Raw genomic sequence first — 20,864 nt, 5'->3', positions numbered from 1 at the left:
TCATAATTTCATAAATTATTATGATACTAGTTAAAGTTGAATTACAAATTAGAAGACTATAAATATAATGATGTGGTCTTATATCATTTCCATAACAACATATGACAATATATTCGTTTACTTTATAGGAACAAAGTCGCGTTTTGTTTTGGAAGACCGTGCTATTCATACAGTTGTGTATACACCTTTGTCAGTTCCACATAAAATACGATAAGTGTTGCAAATTGTAATTGATTATCTGAAGTGGAAGAGATGTGGTATAATAATCATTGACATTACATAAGATTCCGATATAAGTACCATATCAATCCGCTGAACTGTTAGGTGCTGTTCCGTGTCAGACTCAATATTGGCAATGCAAAACAAAAACAGATATCTCTAGAAAAATACGTTAATAAGTATAAATTTTGGTTAGCAAAATTGTAGAATATAGGGATTATTTACAATATGATAACAAATTCAATCGCATTATTGAAAAATACCCTTTTGTCGAGAGGTTCTTAAACCCTTGCCGCTTGGCATGTTCATTTTCATTTTATATTTTTTTTGAAATGGAGGTAATATTATACAAACATTTATAGTACATACCAGTTATGATACTAACAATTATTCCAATACAAACACAGATAACAACACTAATGGGGGTATACCAGACATACGATATTTTGTAAATCCATAATATATCAGGTCTGAAAAGAAAGAAAAAAGAAAAGAACAATAAGTTTTTATTCAATTGATAATATTCGGTTAAAGATTTAATATTCAGATCGATGCAATATAGTGTTCATGAATCATACCAAGATATTATTCTAGAGATCTAAAATGACTTGTTTTTTTAAATCCTTTTATCCCATTTTAATTCTGTCAAAATTTTAAAATACTAATTGCATTTAATTCAATACTGTTGTGATCAATCAAGTTACTACCAACAGTCTGTGCACCCTACGGAAATGAAATTCGAAGCATTATTGTAATTGCACTACGCTATACTAGTAAATTGATGGTATTTGTTCTTATGTTTTGAATAAACTGCAGGTCTAACAAGTATAAGTTCATTAAGTAAACAACTTGCTTTAACAGAAACTTCACAAGATCAGAACGTGTTTCAATGAAATGTAACAAGAAGCAGTCATTAGCGATGTTTTCGTTTTTCATGCCTCCACTTACACCCTTATAAATATTTGATTTAAAACTATTTGGCATTTTTGTAAATATGAAGATTAAATATGTTCATACATTTGTAAAGGAACTGTCGTAGAACTAGTTCCGTTAGTGATAGTAATGGTCTGCAATAACCCTGTTGTATTTCCACAGTTATAAACCGGCCCAAGTTGAAGAAAAGGCGATCTTTTCTTTTCAAATACAGCACCAAAAGCAATCCATAGGACAACGGAAAACGATACTAACCATCCTACCAAAGCACCCTAAAAAATACAATGTTTTAGAACGTTTGGCAAATTTGTTTAGCCACCTCGCGTTGACGATATAATGCCAACTTTTTAATTTCACTCCCCTTACAGTATAAAATGAGACTATGAATCCCAATTAAATATGATATAACAGAAAATGCATTGTCGTCACAAAGAAGTGTTATTCGCAACAACCAAACTTAAATTTTGTATAGAAAGCTTCGAAGAAATGTTGGAGTTTGGAATAAGTTAACTTGAAAATGTGAATTGATTAATGACACTTTGCTTGCAGCGTCTATTGAATTAAATACTGGATACAGCTCTGTTATTACATATTTCATTCTCCTTTTGAAAAAAAGCTTGCTTTTCTAATCTTTGTATCTTTCAGAGCTAACCTGTTAAATAAAACATTTCTACATCTACATGAAACGAACAGAAGAATTATATATACCTTGTAATTAGCACACCTAAATGTTGCTCCCAAAATAAACATCCCAACAACGGGTCCATTAATGCAACCAAACGTCGCCTGAGTCACTTGTAATATCGGTCCACCAGTGTGTAATATAATGTAAGCAATACCAATGGCTAAACCACCGTATAAAATCACTGTAATAAAAACAATTGGATACATATGGGAATGTCATGTGACAAATGAATATAATTCCTCCTCCCCCAAAGAAAACACCATGCCGTGTATCACAAAATATATGGCAAAAAAATATTTATGAAATGAAAACATTTTTAAGAATTTCAGTGATGAATAAAGAAAAACAACACACCTATGCTTTCATCGAGCATTTAGAACTGTATTTAACATCGACACGTGGTTAAGGGAGCACATAAGGGTTGAGATTACATAAAATACTTTAACACATTTGCATATACATGTGCCTTTTACGGTATCATGTCATTTCTTGATGTTGTTGTTGTTAGAAGAATTCGATATTTTGTTTTGTTTTGTTCTGTTTTTAATGGTTTGTTCCTCTTTCTTCTTTATAAGATTGCTTGTTTAAACTTAGAACGCCAGTGAAGTCTACGTTCCGCTATATAGATGATGTTCTCTCACTAAATAATACAAAATTTGGTGACTATGTTGAACGAATCTATCCCATCGAACTAGAGATAAAGGATACTACAAATACAGTTAAGTCTGCCTCATATCTTGAAATTGACAATGAGGGTCGGTTGAAAACAAAAACTTTACGACAAAAGAGATGATTTCAGCTTCCCAATTGTGAACTTTCCATTTCTATGTAGCAACATTCCAGCAGCGCCTGCATACGGAGTATATTTCTCCCAATTGATACGATATTCCCGGGCTTGTGTTTCCTATCATGATTTCCTTGATAGAGGATTGCTGCTCACAAGGAAGCTATTAAACCAAGAGTTCCAAATGGTGAAGTTGAAGTCATTCCTTCGTAAATTTTACGGACGCCATCACGAGTTGGTTGACCGTTATGGAATAACCGTTTCACAGATGATATCGGATATGTTCCTTAGGTCGTAACTACAATACACTCTCTTTTCACGAATGTGACTTACCAAATTAGACTATTTACCGGATTTGTAATAACATAAGCAACACGAAGGGTGCCACATGTGGAGTAGGATCTGCTTAACCTTCCGGAGCACCTGAGATCACTCCCAGTTTTTGGTGGGGTTCGTGTTGCTTAGTCTTTGGTTTTCTATGTTGTGTAATCTGTACTATTATTTGTCTGTTTGTCTTTTTATTTTTGGCCATGGCGTTGTCAGTTTGTTTTCGATCTACGAGTTTGACTGTCCCTCTGGTATCTTTCGTCCCTCTTTTATGTTTATTGGTTGTTAATTTTTTAAGATTTTTAATTGAGTAATATATTTGTATTCCACATCATTTATTCGGCATATGTAACCAAAATCAACATTTATTTAAGTACTGTGGATTCATTATTATTCATACCTAAGCATTTACCAATCAAAAGTGTCTTTCCATCAGACACTGTCGGGATAATTGGTTTCAGAAAATCTTCCCATGTAATTATTGGAAGGCTGTTCAATCCAGAAGAGAGAGTGCTAAACACGTTAAAGAAAAGTTGACATTGAGATAAACACAAACCAACGATATAGTCTTGCCAAAGGGATATATTGAATTTGTATATGTACTTGTAGTCGATGACAATTACAAATTAACAGACGACAGAAGGCTGATGACTTGTTATTTATATTTCCGTTATGATTTCCTATCCTATTGCTTTTTCAAAAACAATTTAAAAAAACTGTTTTAGTGTAATTCTATCAATATCCTAATCAATTCAGGAGAATCACATTTATATCTAGTATGTTAAACATAACTATTTCCACCAATTCCATAGATATGTTCCAAGCTTCTAAATAAAGGCAACAGTAGTATACCGGTGTTCAAAAGTCATAAATCGATTAAGGGAAAAAAATCTAAGACGCATGGTTTATTTCAGTTCTATTAAACATAAATGCATATAACTGCATAGAAGAAAATGACTATCACAAGTGCGTTACTTATTTGATATGCACTAGCTCTCGTGTTATACAATACCTTATTGTTGCACTGAACAGCGCAGCTAGAAATAATCCTGGAAGGCCTGGGACTTCTTCAAATATATTCATTACAAAGTATGGTAAAATCTACAAAATTACGTCATGCTATGGATAGGAGTGATGTAAAACACCAAATAAAGTATACTGATTAACATATTAGAGCGTGTTTTTTTTCAATGATGTTCAATGTTTGTGATCGGTAGGCGCATAAATACTCCATATCCTGAATCTTGCTGTATAGATACATTTGAGTGAGGTTCCAAAGGTGTCCTTTCTAAGTGGCTACGATGAAGGCTTAATCTAAGAAGACTATACGAATGCAGTATAGTCTTTTTAAGTGTTTTACTTCCGTTTTAAAATTATGTTTGACTATTTATTAAACGGCAGGACTTAATTCAATATTCAATAACATTTTGGACTCGGTTATACCTATGGTCAATCTCGGATATATCAGGCTTTTAAACATTTTCATTTGTTTTGGAAATTCAAAATAGGTTTTCATAAACTTTCGAGTCAGGAACTAAGGTCATTTGTTTTTTCCATTATGTATATTTGGTGTGTACTGCAGATCATTTATAGTTTATTTTAATTACATTCAAAAGAATTTCCCATGTTGATTGGGAGCATTGCCTATTAAATAAAGACTTGTGTTTTATCCTCTAGATTTTTTTTTCTATTTAGTTTTTTTTTTGTCGATGAGTAACGGTCTCACTGACATATACCACACATCTTCTTTTTCATATAGTCTATATTTATTATACCTGATTTGGACTTTTGATCATTTTGCTTTTTAATGGATCACATCCTCTTTCATAGAAGTAAGAAAATGCCATTAAACCAAGCGTACACGTCGAAGTCCAAAACACAATAAATCCAGGTATGGTGGATCTAACAGACCTGGTTTACACATCATATACATGGTATAAACATATTGCTATCAGTAATTATTTCAAAAGTGCTGTTTTATTTGCTTTCATTTAATTTGTGGGTTCTCACCAATAAAGAGCTACTCTGACCTAGCCCTAACCCTTAATATAACATTAACCTATTATCAAACCTACATGAAGCAATACAGCTTACCCGAAATATAATAACCTTAGCATCTAACAAAGCCCAACCTTTAACACACCCGTATTTATACTGTAGATGCACCCGGTCTTTTTGGAATTCGGTCGATTCCCATAGCTTTAACCTTTATTTGTATCTTCTTGATTGATTGGTGATATTTGTACATCGTTGAACTTCTGCAGACTCTAACGTTATCCGAACCATAACCTTAAACTGAACCTTAACTATAAGGTACAGGAATTCATAAAGTAAATGAAGACTATGTTAGTATCACCAATATAGGAACACTTGACAGTCCGTTGTGGTATTAAAGTACAAACACAAATTAAGGCATAATCACTTCATTTGCACTTAGACAATCCTGATGAATGTGTAGTAACACCTATCTTACCTCCTATACATTTCTAGGAACATCATTGGTTAAAAGCGACCGCGTGGAGACCGTGTATATTTCATATAGGAATAGAAGGCGTGGTTTATTTAAATACACGGTTAGTAGTGGTGTTACGTCCCTTTATAAAAACAACATGACTTTAAGACAAAATCTGAAACGCTTCGCCCGGACAACAGACGAAGAAATTGTAATGCAATATTGAAATAAATGCAGAAAAACATTAAAAGTTAACAAGTTGTTATTGTTGGCATTTGTTGTTGTATAGACCAATGGAAGTATAGGTTCTTTATATTAAAGACTTGATCACTTTGATAGGCCACTAGTCGAAATACCACTTGTGAAGATAGTCGGTAAGATAAATGCGTTACACAGTGTGATATTGACCTAATACGATATATATGGGGTCAGTAAATTCCATATGGGGTTCGAGCTTCGCTCTCAGCACATATTGAATTTACAGACCCCCATACATATCGTATTAGGTCACTAGCACACTATGTAACTAATAATAAATATCAAGCTAGTAAATAATGCCCCTATTAAATCAAGATTACCTTTTAGATATTGATGTATTCTTACATGACAAAATCCTTTGTACAATAAGTTGACTGTACCCAAGAGAAAAGAAGTGGAAGGCGTTTCCTATAACTAACCCCCACACTGTATGCCTAACAGTCGGATCGAAGCTTATTCTGAAAAGAAAAAACAATGATACATTGAAATTAGCAGGTGCTTGCACAAATTATATTACTGGATATACGTATTGATCTTATTAGTTTGAGACATATTTACTTTTATACTCACTCTGTAAAATCTATCCTTCCACTTTCTTTTGCAACTGTTAAGAAATTTAATTCTTTCAAAGACATCAGTCCCTGTAGTGTAAAATATAAGAAAAAAATAAATTCTGTCTTTACATATTATATTTGTGCATATGTCAATAAATTATAATGAGTCCTTTTTCAATGGCAAGTGATGTATGCCTAGCAGGGTGTATCCTGTTTGGAGTTCATGCGATTATCTTTCTTTGTTCATATTGATTGTAGCCATAAACTGTTGACACAGAGATAAGTATCACCTTTATGTAATTTTGATAGGATTATGCAAATGTTGAAATTACAATGTCGACACTACAACATGAAAAGTATGAACAAGTTTCACATATAATAACCAATGAAAAAGGGATCTGTGTTAAACAAAATCCATGAAAATGAAATGTGCTAATGCTATTAAAACTGCATAGCAAATCCTATTGACTTTCTATATATAAGTGGTTACTTTCCTAATCACACACATTAACATATATACTATTCAAAACATTTAAATTCAACACATTGAGGGGCTGAGCCAAGTAGGGAAATGAGATGTATCGATGAAAATACAACTGCATACTAAATATCATTGACTTACTATATAAATGGTTCCCCTTAAACTGACATAATCACAAAAAATACCTTGCTATTAGAAGTTCCCCTTAAATTGATTTTATAAAAAATTCAACACATTGTTGACCCTGCCCAATGAAACAGAACGCCTACGTTTTGCCTTCGCGACTTCGTCGAGCCGAGAAAAGGTGTATTGGCGAGATTTGATCATCAGTATGCCACTGTTGCCTCGTGTTTATTCTACACGAATACATCATCATATATGTGCATTTATCAAGCAAACGTTGATAGCAACGGCTGTACACAACTTGGAACACAGTTTTGAAAAAAGACATTGTTTTCCAATATGCTCATTTCTGTTCATCTTACATTTTTACCACTTAATTGCCAGATAAATTGATCTGGGTTTTTTTTTGTTGTTGTTAGGAAAAGCTTATTGATTTGTTTATTCTTAAACTGTTGACACAGATATGTGTCTCGTCTGTATATAAAATACATACTAGTATAATGCAAATGTTGAAATTATAATGAAATCACATTTCCACGTAAAGTATGCAAAAGTTTAGGTCGAATTACCATGACTACATGTAAGTGATCGATGAGATAATGTCCATTTAAATGGAATATATGCTAAATGTTTCTTAACTTTGAATCTTTTGTTGTTAGTCTGTTTGTCTTTTTCGTGTTTAGCCATGGCAAAGTCATTTTATTTTTGACTAATGAGTTTGCTTGTGCGTTTGGTATCTTTCGCCTCTCTTTTGCAAATATTACATGTTAAAGTGTTGCTATTCGTCTATAAGTCAGTGTGTTGACTTCGGGAACGGACAAAATATTTCCAAGCCGTTAATCTTTATCCTTTGAAACAGGTCAGTTTACTGTCGTCGGAAAAGGGCAAAGCTATATTCTATGGGTTACCGTTAATGAAAATCTATATTACAGATGAACACGGATAAGTTCCAAATGTCGTCACCACTATCTCGTCCCTTTTTCCTCTATTGTTGTATAACCGAATTTGTAGTTACCATTGGTAACATGACGGGTGACACAACACAATGTGCTTGTATGTCCGTAGTACTAGAGATTACCCCGGTTTTTGATGGGGTGTTTGTTGCTCCCTCTTGATGTTTCTATTTAGAGTATTGGGGACTTTGTTGTATTTTCTTTTTATTTTGCCATGGCATTGTCAGTTTTTCGTCGACTAGTGAATACAAAATATCCCATTAGTATCTTGTGCTTCTTTTGTATATATTCTTTCCTTTACCTTTATTAATATTGATAATAATCCGACTATTATGATACAAAACTGGAACACGTCCGCCCAAATTACAGCTCTGTATCCACCCTAAACATTATATAATACATATTTAAGATACAATTTGTATTACGCAATATACATATAGCTTATATCACACTTTAGTTAGTCGTTATCGTTGAATAATTTATACATTATACAACGCAATCATTACATGTATCACATTTTTCCTATATATATATACAACAAAGGTGAAGACAGTGTATGAGTTCCTTCATACCAAGCTTCAGTTTCCATTAATGTTTTAGTATATATATATTGCATTGGTCGCATTGTTCAATGCAGTTAATTCAGTACAACATAACCCTAAAACACTTATTTACTCAATTTACTAGTGTACAGAATAACTCCAAATATAAACGTACTCACTAAACGGCTTTACTTTTGAAATGTTCATACAATCACCATACTAGTGTTAACAAAATAACTAACAAAATGGTAATTGCACTGACTGTACTTAATGAACAAGTGTACATACAAACATAACAAATAGTAATGTACTCACTATACTATTGTACAAACAAACGTAACAAATAGTAATGTACTCACTATACTATTGTACAAACAAACGTAACAAATAGCAATGTACTCACGATACTATTGTACAAACAAACGTAACAAATAGCAATGTACTCACGATACTATTGTACAAACAAACGTAACAAATAGCAATGTACTCACGATACTATTGTACAAACAAACGTAACAAATAGCAATGTACTCACGATACTATCGTACAAACAAACGTAACAAATAGCAATGTACTTAATATACTATTGTACAAACAAACGTAACAAATAGCAATGTACTTACTATGTTATGGTACAAACAAACGTAACAAATAGCAATGTACCTTCCATGCTATTGTACAAACAAACGTAACAAATAGCAATGTAATCACTATATTATTGTACAAACAAACGTAACAAATAGCAATGTACTCACGATACTATCGTACAAACAAACGTAACAAATAGCAATGTACTTACTATACTATTGTACAAACAAACGTAACAAATATCAATGGACTAACTATACTATTGTACAAACAAACGTGACAAATTGCAATGTACTCACTATACTAGTGTACAAAATAACTCCAACTGCAACGACAACGAATGACCCCCAAATTGGAAAACCAGTAACTGGAAAAACAATTATGACGTTATATTTGTGTTCCTCAAAATGGTTATCTCATTTCTTGTAAGAAATTGTAAATGGATTTTTAATTCTCTAATTTTTATGCTTTTTTCACATTTCTCGATCGGTGTGAGAAAAATATTTCTCATCTCTAGAGACTACTTTGTTCTCGGCAAATGATTGGTCGAAATTTAATTATGACGTCAAATTTTCTTGGTTTCTTCTGATTTTTTTATTGTGACGTCATGAAAAAAGGCGACCATGCCTGATGACGTCACATATAAAGAACATAACTTTATTCAAATCTTTGAAAAGGAAGGATATCTGCTAACAATCATTAGAGAAACAGATTCCACCACTTTAACTCGTGTATTACGATATTTCTCCACTCTCAACAGTTGAATTTTAATTCTCTAAAAAGCTCAGCAAACCTCGCGCTTTAATATTAAAATTTAAATGTCTCGAGTGGAGAAATATCGTAACACACTTGATGCAGTGGTGGAATCTGTATTTACCTGACAAGGTTAAATTCTACTGTCTTCGATAAATTGTTCCGAAAATTTTACTTAAAGAGATGGAAATGAGATTTACTTATTATTTTATAATGTATTTTTCCTGTATAGAGAAAATACACCTCTCACGTTAAAATAATGCAAATAAGAAAATCATTTTTTGAAATGACATTTTCAGCTCACCTGGCCCAATAGGCCAAGTAAGCTTTTCTCATCACTTGGCGTCCGTCGTTCGTCGTCGTCGTCGTCGTCGTCGTCCGTCGTCCGGCGTCCGTTAACTTTTACAAAAATCTTCTCCTCTGAAACTACTTGGCCAAATTCACCCAAACTTAGCAAAAATCATCATTGGGGTATGTAGTTTAATAAATGTGTCCGACGACCCCGCTTGCCAACCAACATGGCCGCCATGGCTAAAAATAGAACATAGGGGTGAAATACATTTTTTGGCTTGTATCTCTGAAACTAAAACAAAAGTATAATGGTTGCATTATTTCATGCATCAATTGTAAACAAAAATATCAGAATACAAATAAGTCAACATGACAAAAATTGTCAATTGACCCCTTAAAGAGTTATTGCCCTTTAAGTAAATTTTTAACAATTTTTCGTAAATTTTTGTAATCTTTTACAAAAATCTTCTCCTCTGAAACTACTGAGACAAATTTAACCAAACTTGGCCACAATCATCATTAGGGTATCTAGTTTAAAAATGTGTCCAATGACCCCGCCTGCCAATCAACATGGTCAACATGGCTAAAAATAGAACATAGGGGTAAAATGCAGTTTTTGGCTTATATCTCTGAAACTAAAACAAAAGTATATTATTTCATGCATTAATTGTAAACAAAAATATCAGGTGAGCGACACAGGCTCCTTAAAGCCTCTAGTTAAAAATACCCGAACCAACAAATGGCAGTAAATTCAAAATTCTAAATTGTATTCCAAATGTAGAAATATACTATCTTATACAAACCATTGTTTGTAATTACATACATTTTGTTTTGCGTTTCTCCTGAAATAAAACAGCATGTTGATTTTTAGCTCACCTGGCCCTGTGGGCCAAGTGAGCTTTTCTCATCACTTGGCGTCCGTCGTCCGTCGTCGTCGTCGTCGTCCGTCCGTCCGTCCGTCGTCGTCCGTTAACTTTTACAAAAATTTTCTCCTCTGAAACTACTGGGCCAAATTTAACCAAACTTGGCCACAATCATCATTGGGGTATCTAGTTTTCAAAATGTGTACGACGACCCCGCTTGCCAACAAAGATGGCCGACGTGGCTAAAAATAGAAAATATTGGGTAAAATGCAAGTTTTGTCTATTATTCTGATAACCGTTATAAATAGATTTTTTGCGTTTTTGTCTTATATCTTAAAATTTATAATACATAGAAAGAAACTTAAATAAACAAAAATGATCAGTAAGACAAGATCTACAATTAAGACAAATGGCGAAAATTGTCCGACGACTCCTTATTGCCCTTTAATGACGATTTTTACGATTTTTTTTTTTTTTACGTTTTGCCTTATATGATAGAAATTATGATAGATAGATAAAAATAATCAAAAATGATAAGCAAGACAAGATCTACTAACCGATATAATTAGTAGACTGTTACTCTTTATAGGAGTTATTGCCCTTAAATTAGGAATTTTTTTTACCCTCTTTTGTGTTTGGAGCAAAAGCTAAATAAGATAGAGAGAAACTAAACAGACTTCAATGATCAGCAATATAAGATATAAAAAACAGAGATTTTTGTTATTAATTCTATCCTCGTCTACAATGTTGGAGAGTGTCCTTTGTTGAATATGCATATAGACCAAGGTGAGCGACACAGGCTCTTTAGAGTCTCTAGTTTTTTTTCAGTGGTTAGTTTTTTCATAAGATGAAAAGTTGATTAAATTAAAGTACTGAATAGATAAATATTCAAACTCACTCACCAGTTACAAGAGCAATAGCTGGTCCATATAGTACTAATCCTAGATAGATAGCCTGTAATATAACCGTCACTAAACCTTTCAAATCAAAATAGTATGTTAAGTTTATTTGTGTATAAATCTGCTACATTCGTTTATCTTGTGTTTTCACAAAAAGTTTTGTATTTAGAATTACTGTTATTGATACAATCAAAAACACTTTTCATTGCCGTTTAATTTAAGCTCCAAAATCAACCTATCGAAAATTGAATGGAGAAATGTATGCTAAACGTTTAGCGGCGAATACAGAATATTTGAAGGCACATATTTTAATGTGATACAATCATAAACCCTGACTTTTGCTTAACCGACATTACATTACCTACCAAATTAGACTTAATACCGGGTTTGTACTAACATGAGCAACACGACGGGTGTCACATGTGGAGCAGGATCTGCTTATCCTTCCGGAGCACCTGAGATCACCCCCAGTTTTTGGTGGGATTCGTGTTGCTCAGTCCATTGTTTTCTATTTTGTGTTTTGTGTACTGTTGTTTGTCTATTTGTCTGTTTCTTTTTTAGCCATGGCGTTGTCAGTTTATTTCGACTTGTGAGTTTAAATGTCCTTTTGGTATCTTTCGCCTCTCTTTTACAACCTGCAAAGAGATATCGCATTCTGATCGAACACGTTAGTTTAATTAAGCGAGTAATCGCTTTTATTGCCTACAATACACGGAAAATTTGAACAAACCCCGCCAAAACTTCGTTGGTATACTAAGGTGCTCCGAAAGATACAGAATGTCTTGGTTCTCTGGTGATATCATCCGTGACTCTTGTTGAAAGACAATGATGAGTCACATCCGGAGATAAAAGAATTTTGCAATAGATGACAAAATCGATGTGAAAACATGAATCGGCAGTTGATAAAAAAAGTTGAATTTTAACTTTAACGTAAGCTATAATTCAAATAGGTAGGACAGTCCATAACAGTTGTTTAATAACACTATGGGTTCATGACTTCACACCATACAGTAGTAATATTTAGTAATAACTCTGTAGAAACAATAGAAATGCACAAAATACTTACAACTACTACAAGTCCAAGGAAAGAAGCAAGCTTTCTGGGAGCATGATGATTATACCGTAATTCCAAGTACTGTAAAAATAGGAATAATATACCCTTACTTTTGACACATAAACATTAAAATTGAGCACCAATTACCAATAAGAATAGTCAATAGAAAATACTCGTCTTAAGACACAATATATGGTTAAAATCAATTTCTATGTATTCTTGCATTAAATTTGATATTTGTGCATGTGATGTGTGTACAGAAAAGATTACCACGAGTTCTCATGAAGGGTAGGTACTCTTATCGGCGCATGAACTGCTTTTTAAGATCGATGTTCGCTCCTCTATTTCAAAATAACAAGCTGTTTAAATGTCTATTATAAATTTGTTCTATACAAATGGCGGAACTTAAAAAGAAGAAAAAAATGACAGGTATGTGTCCTTGTTTTTGAGATATAATCAATTGAAAATTTGGCAGGAAATGATTCTCTCAAGATTTTTAATGCATTTAACATTGGTACATTTTTCTTTCAAAAACTATGAAAAAAACAAGGAATTTATTAGATTTTCAAAAATGGCTTTTTGAACTATATGTATATAAAATTATGAAAAGAAAAAGTAAGGGTTAGCAGGCAAAATTTTTATTTGCTATACATGGATAAAACTAGAAGATTCCGAATATCTGACAAAAAGTCAAAAACATGAGTAGCGAACATCCTCAAGTTAACATTCTTTCTATTACCACATACCGTCTTCTTACTTTCGAAAACAAAAGTCAATAATGCTCTCAATGTGACTAATGTTATAGGTCGAAAGAAAACATTCTTGTTGCCCTACTGAGTGTTGTTTTTTATATAAATCATATATTTTTCTATTATTAAGTCTGCGTTTAAATAAGTTTTAGCGCTATCATACTGATTTGTTCCAATGATAATTTGCCTCTTAAATATAGAAGTTTGTTAATAGAATTATTAAGTTTCTTATGTCATTCTTATGTGTTTTTGTTAGAATACCAAATAAAACAAAATCTATATTAAAGTTAGTTCTATTTCTATTTTTTTCAAATATCCAGGAGATAAGGTCTTCCCATAATTGTAATATACAAGGACACATATTATTGGGCGAAAGAAAACCTTCGTGTCTATTTTTTTTTTCTTATATATTGATATTGGTGTTTTATGATTTTGTTTATACCTGTTTCGTGTGTTTGTATTGGTTTGTTTTGTTTTGTTTTGTTTCATTGTATTTGTTTAGTGTGTTTGTTTTTGTTTTGCTTGTTTGTTTATGTTCTGCTGGTTTTAATGTTTGGTTATTGCTTGTGTGCTTTTGAAGAGTGTGTGACACCGTTTTCATAGCGCATCACACACATTCATAATCAAAAAAAAAATATCAAACGTCAAAAGTCAAAGATTAGATAGTTGACGTTCGAAATCATTAAAAAATTTAAAGGATCGAAATCACAATAGCCTTACCCTCAAGGATCAACTAAAACTGAAAATATCAATGGAAAATATTGGCAGCATACAACTAGGTTAAGGAATAATTTGTATGAAATGCGAGATGTAACGGCATATTTGATTGGATGATGTCCGCCGTAAATAAAGGCAACAGTAGTATACCGCTGTTCGAAACTCATAAATCGATAGAGATAAAAACAAATCCGGGTTACAAACTAAAACTGAGGGAAACACATCAAATATAAGAGGAGAACAACGACACAACAAAAACACATCATCAAAATGTAACACACAAAGAAACGAACTATAATATAACAATGGCCATTTTCCTGACTTGGTACAGGACATTTTAAGAAAAAAATGGTGGTTTGAACCTGGTTTTGTGGCATGCCAAACCTCCCGCTTTTATGGCAACGTCAAACACAACACCAAAACGACAACATCACATGACAGGACCACAAAACAAATAAATGGGAGAACATATAGGACAAAGAAACACACGAATAATAGCTAACAAAAGGTACTAGGCTTAAAATTCAATACGCCAGACGTGCGTCTCGTCCACACAAGACCAACCAGTGACGCTCAGATGAAAAAAGTTTGAAAGCCAAAACAAGTACAAAGCTGAAGAGCACCGAGGACCAAAACTTCCAAAAAGTTGCGCCTAACACGGCCAGGGTTTTCTGCCTGGGACAAGAACATCCTTATTATTTAGAATAATTTATAATTTGGCAAACAGTAAATTTTATAAAATGACTATATAATAGATATACATGATAAAACCGAAGTGGGAACTAACTACAGAATAAAAACGGATACATTCCATAAAACAACTTAATCCAACACTTAAAAATACACAGCCGAGTTAGCCAAAGCCTCAACGCACAAAGTGACGTCACATTTGAAATTCTAAGAAAAAACACACAAAGTGACGTCACATTTGAATTTGTAAAAATAAATAAATAAGATAGGATTAGGATTGATATAAGATTAGATTTGTAATACTGACATTACATTTATTAATAACAATGAAAATTACAATACTTATTAATATCAAATTGTGGTAGTAATTAGAAAATTAATTGTATTATCTAGCTATGTCGGTGTTTCTTCTAAATCAAACTGTAAACCAAATATATCGTATAAATTTCGTTGAACCAAACTAAAATCTAATAAATGAAGGGGTGATTAATTATTTTTAAATGTCAGGGTCAATGGGTGCATTCGCCGTCAATGTCAGAGTCAACGGATGCAGTTGTCGCCAATGTCGGAGTCAATTGGTGGTTACGCCGTCAACGTCGTAGTCAATGGATATGTTTGCCGTCAATGTCGGAGTCAATATATCCAAACGCCGTCAATGTCGGAGTCAATGGGTGCATACGCCATCAATTTCGGAGCCAATGGGTGAATACGCCGTCAATGTCGGAGTAGATGGGTGCATATACCGTCACTGTCGGGGTCAATGGGTGCATTCACAGTCAATGTCGGAGTCAATGGGTGCATTCACCGTCAATGTCGGAGTCAATTGTTGCAATTGCCGTCAATGTTCGAGTCAATGGATGTATTTGTCGTCATTGTCGGAGTCAATGGGTGCATTTGACGTCAATGTCAGAGTCAATGGATGCATTTGCCGTCAATGTCGGAGTCAATTGGTGGTTACGCCGTCAACGTCGTAGTAAATGGATGCATACGCCGTCAATATTCGAGTCAATGGATGCATTCGCCGTCAATGTGTGAGTCAATGGGTGCATTCGCCGTCAATGTCGGAGTCTATAGGTGCATACGCCGTCAATATCGGAGTCGATGGGTGCATACGCCGTCAATGTCGGGGTCAGTGGGTGCATTCGCCGTCAATGTCGGAGTCAATGGGTGCATACACCGTCTATGGATGCATTCGCCGTCATTTTCGGAGTCAATGGATGCATTCGCCGTCATTTTCGGAGTCAATGGGTTCATTCGGCGTCAAAGTCGGATTCAATGGGTGCATACGCCGTTATTGTTGAAGTAAAAGGATGCTTTCGCCGTCAATGTCGGAGTCAATGGATGCATTCGCCGTCAATGTCGAAGTCAATGGGAGCATTCGTCGTTATTGTTGTAGTCAATGGATGCATTCACCGTCAACTTTGGAGTCAATTGGAGCATTTGTCGTCAACGTTGTAGTCAATGGATGCATTTGCCGTCATTGTCGGAGTTAATGGGAGCATTTGCCGTCATTGTTGTAGTCAATGGATGCATTCGCCGTCAATGTCGGAGTCAATGGGTTCATTCGCCGTCAATGTCGGAGTCAATGGGAGCATTCGTCGTTATTGTTGTAGTCAATGGATGCATTCACCGTCAACTTTGGAGTCAATTGGAGCATTTGTCGTCAACGTTGTAGTCAATGGATGCATTTGTCGTCATTGTCGGAGTTAATGGGAGCATTTGCCGTCATTGTTGTAGTCAATGGATGCATTCGCCGTCAATGTCGGAGTCAATGGGTTCATTCGCCGTCAATGTCGGAGTCAATGGGAGCATTCGTCGTTATTGTTGTAGTCAATGGATGCATTCACCGTCAACTTTGGAGTCAATTGGAGCATTTGTCGTCAACGTTGTAGTCAATGGATGCATTTGTCGTCATTGTCGGAGTTAATGGGAGCATTTGCCGTCATTGTTGTAGTCAATGGATGCATTCGCCGTCAATGTCGGAGTCAATGGGTTCATTCGCCGTCAATGTCGGAGTCAATGGGAGCATTAGCCGTCAATGTTGTAGTCAATGGATGCATTCGCCGTCATTGTCGGAGTTAATTGGAGCATTTGCCGTCATTGTTGTAGTCAATGGGTGCATTCGCCGTTATTGTCGGAGTAAATGGGAGCATTTGCCGTCAACGTTGTAGTCAATGGATGCATTCGCCGTCAATGTCGGAGTCAATGGGTTCATTCGCCGTCAATTTCGGAGTCAATTGGAGCATTTACCCTCAACGTTGTAGTCAATGGATGCATTCGCCGTCAATGTCGGAGTCAATGGGTTCATTCGTCGTTTACGTTGTAGTCAATGAATGCATTTGCCGTCAACTTTGGAGTCAGTGTGAGCATTTGCCGTCAACGTTGTAGTCAATGGATGCATTTGCCGTCAATGTCGGAGTTAAAGGGAGCATTTGCCGTCATTGTTGTAGTCAATGGATGTATTCGCCGTGAATGTAGGAGTAAATGGGAGCATTTGCCGTCAACGTTGTAGTCAATGGATGCATTCGACGTCAATGTCGGAGTCAATGGGTTCATTCGCCGTCAATGTCGGAGTCAATGGAAGCATTCGCCGTTAACGATGTAATCGACGGATGCATTCGCCGTCAATGCTGGAGTCAATGGGAGCATTTGCCGTCAACGTTGTAGTCAATGGATGCATTCGCCGTCAATGTCGGAGTTAATGGGAGCATTTGCCGTCATTGTTGTAGCCAATGGATGCATTTGCCGTGAATGTCGGAGTCAATGGGAGCATTTGCCGTCAACGTTGTAGTCAATGAATGCATTCGCCGTCATTGTCGGAGTTAATGGGAGCATTTGCCGTCATTGTTGTAGTCAATGGATGCATTTGCCGTGAATGTCGGAGTCAATGGGAGCATTTGCCATCAAGGTTGTAGTCAATGGATGCATTCGCCGTCAATGTCGGAGTCAATGGATTCATTCGCCGTCAATGTCGGGGTCAATTGGAGCATTTGCCAATAACGTTGTAGTCAATGGATGCATTCGCCGTCAATGTTGGAGTCAATGGGTTCATTCGCCGTCAATGTCGGAGTCAATGGGTTCTCTCGCCGTCAATGTCGGAGTCAATGGGTTCACTCGCCGTCAATGTCGGAGTCAATGGGAGCATTCGCCGTTAACGTTGTAGTCAATGGATGCATTCGCCGTTAAGATTGGAATCAATGGGTATAGTAAATATATGGACTTGACGGTGACAATTCTTCTTGTATTATTTCTAAATATTATTCTTTACCTGATAAACAGTTTTGATATCCAATGGGTGAAGTAGTGGTGCAATCAGCAGGCTAATCAGAACAAAACCAATGCTGACTCCCACAAGTATCCACATGAACATTGTTCCATATACGTACAATTCTGCAGGCATACCAAGTAGGAAAACTGAAGACTGATATGTCACAATCAACGACAAGGTAACCGGTATGGCACCCATTGTTTTCCCACCAAAGTAATATTCATTCGTTGTTTTGTGATGACGTCCTTTAAATGCATGATAAACCCCGATACCTATCGAAATGAATAAACAAGCACCGAAGATGACATAATCCAAAGGAGCAAACTGTCTGTGTGACATGCTAACTTAGTTGTCCTACGACCTCTATCCAATAACTTTCTCAAAATATTAGTTGTCCCACGACCTCTGTCCAATAACTATCTCAAAATATTAGTTGTCCAACGAGCTCTGTCCAATAACTATCTCAAAATAATACAAAAATATTTAAGAATCGATAAATTGTTACATTGAATGATTTTACAGTTATTTACCATAAATATATACTGAAAATGTATTTTGCAAAGAATAATTAAAATGTTACATCATAACAGATTAAAAAAGAAGAATCGTTAAAACGGAACGTGTCACTTGTGTAATGAAAAAGAATCACTATGTCATCTTTTTATATAAATTAAGAGTCGAAAATTTACAAAAGTCAGAAATTAGTATCCTTTTATGTGTCATAAATGCAGATACAGATTTCAACGAGTAGCACGTGGCAAAAGATCATTCGACAGGAATGTTATAGAAATCATCATAACAAAATTACTAAATGAAGTTCTTTAAAACCGAAACTGCTTAATATACAGGTAGCTATTATGGGAAAAAATATACAGATAACATGAATAATCTGTTCAAATGATTATATATGGCGTGATGTATACAAATATATATAGATGATTATTTAAAATCGGAGGTTTTTTTTCCTCATTGGCATTTTCCCCGACAAATGAGACTGTAATAATGCGGGGTCCCCTAAGTTGCTTCCCTCGACAACTTATAGAGTTATGTAACAGGTGATAATTAATAAAGTATGTTTACAATTTTTAAAAAAAGCTCGAAGCTGGATCTTCAAATTACAGTAATGTTTGTCAGCTTGTTTTTCAGCTGTTTACAAGTTTTCGAACCTTATATCACTCCCGATGTTTGTCATTGTCCTATTCGTGATATATGTTTTTGGTTCTGCGTATTTACCAATTAATGTCTGATTTTGATGAAAGTATTGTGCCTTTGTTTTAAATTGACAGCATGGATATCTATGGTTTATAAGCTCTTTGTGTTTGTTTTTTTTCAAGTATTTCAGCCTCGAGCATCACCAAAGACATATTCTTTTCGCAGTGCCCATCTGGTGTATAGGAATTGGAACCGTTAAATTTCTGTTTCTATACACATCATAAATTGGTCAAAATTTGTAATTATTTTTTCAAAAATATGAAGATTTATTTGAAAAGTATGATTTTACCTGCATGAATTTGTTAAAGACTTTTTTTTAAAACAAATTACATTCTACATCTATATTTTCACAGTTATATAATTTATAAAGCTATCAGATTTCAGATTTGTCCATTAAATCTTTCGTTCGTATTTGAAAGACTGGTTTATCAAAGGTTATACTGATTAAATTGTTGTTTTCCAAACTTTTTATTTGGTAATTTTGTTATTGATATTATGTCTGAAGAAAGAGGTTGATATTTCTTTTGTGTAGCATTAAAAAAAAAGAGAAGAAAAAAAACTTATTAAAAACTTCAAGCGTCCGCGGCACTTTTCTGGATTTATCTGATTTCGGGACGCACAAAGTTGAATATATATTTAAGAGCCACGGATGTATAAGAACTGATTCACAGAAACAGTTTAAGAGATACACGACCAACATAAAATTTGGTATCGAACCGACTGCTAGCAGCCGGTTGGGTATTGAATATCGAATAACGAATAACGAACCGGCTGCTAACTTCACATACATGATATTACAAAGTTAAAAATCCATGGTCTATCTCCAATGGAAATATAGGGATATTTTACAATGTTTGTAGTGAAATGTTCAAAGAACAGGATGCATTTATTTATCTAAGTTTCTTTTCTACTAGTATAAAAAACAACCGAATAAAGAGTAATTCTTCATGTTACGTACATTCGATTCTTATATAACTTTTTATGTCTCTGTCAAATATTTATGATATTTAGCTTTTAAACTTTAAATCTAAATTTTTACCACTATCACCAAATGGGAAATACATCATTATAAGATTCACACGACTTAGTGCTTCTCCAAAACTGATTTTCATTTCATTTTCGTTACGTACTTCATGTTACTAAACTGATCAGATTTCTCGAGAACTACCAGTTTCAGACTCCCACCTAATCATGTGACTGTTAATTTCTCGGGAACCACTAGTTCGGACTCCCACCTAATCATGTGACTGTTGATTTCTCGAGAACCACTAGTTTCAGACTCCCACCTAATCATGTCACTGTTGATTTATCGAGAATCACTAGTTTCAGACTCCCACCTAACCATGCGACTGTCTAATGACAGAAACTCTCCTATCAGTTGTATTTTGTGATATTCTATTTTGTGTTAATAATAAATTCGTCATAGATACCAGGATTAAAATTTTATACGCTAGACGCGTGTTTCGTCT

General features: G+C 34.6%; 1 protein-coding gene across 1 annotated transcript; it reads right to left on the bottom strand.

Annotated features, from left to right (window-relative positions):
• Nucleotides 1–683: 683 nt before the first annotated feature.
• On the bottom strand, nt 684–18,522 carry LOC127731807 (sodium-dependent multivitamin transporter-like). Its single transcript, XM_052240648.1, has 12 exons — nt 18,184–18,522; nt 12,772–12,840; nt 11,709–11,760; nt 9,199–9,266; nt 8,071–8,151; nt 6,229–6,299; nt 5,979–6,116; nt 4,724–4,859; nt 3,961–4,049; nt 3,349–3,461; nt 1,861–2,018; nt 684–689 (listed from the first exon to the last, which is right to left on the bottom strand). Exons 1-12 carry the CDS (start codon nt 18,520–18,522, stop codon nt 684–686), a joined length of 1,320 nt encoding a protein of 439 aa, XP_052096608.1.
• Nucleotides 18,523–20,864: the final 2,342 nt, after the last annotated feature.

This window comes from Mytilus californianus, unplaced genomic scaffold (genome assembly GCF_021869535.1).
Source record: "Mytilus californianus isolate M0D057914Y unplaced genomic scaffold, xbMytCali1.0.p SCAF_20, whole genome shotgun sequence".
In the NCBI taxonomy this organism is placed as follows: Eukaryota; Metazoa; Mollusca; class Bivalvia; order Mytilida; family Mytilidae; genus Mytilus; species Mytilus californianus.
This window is presented reverse-complemented; position numbering and strand designations above follow the sequence as displayed.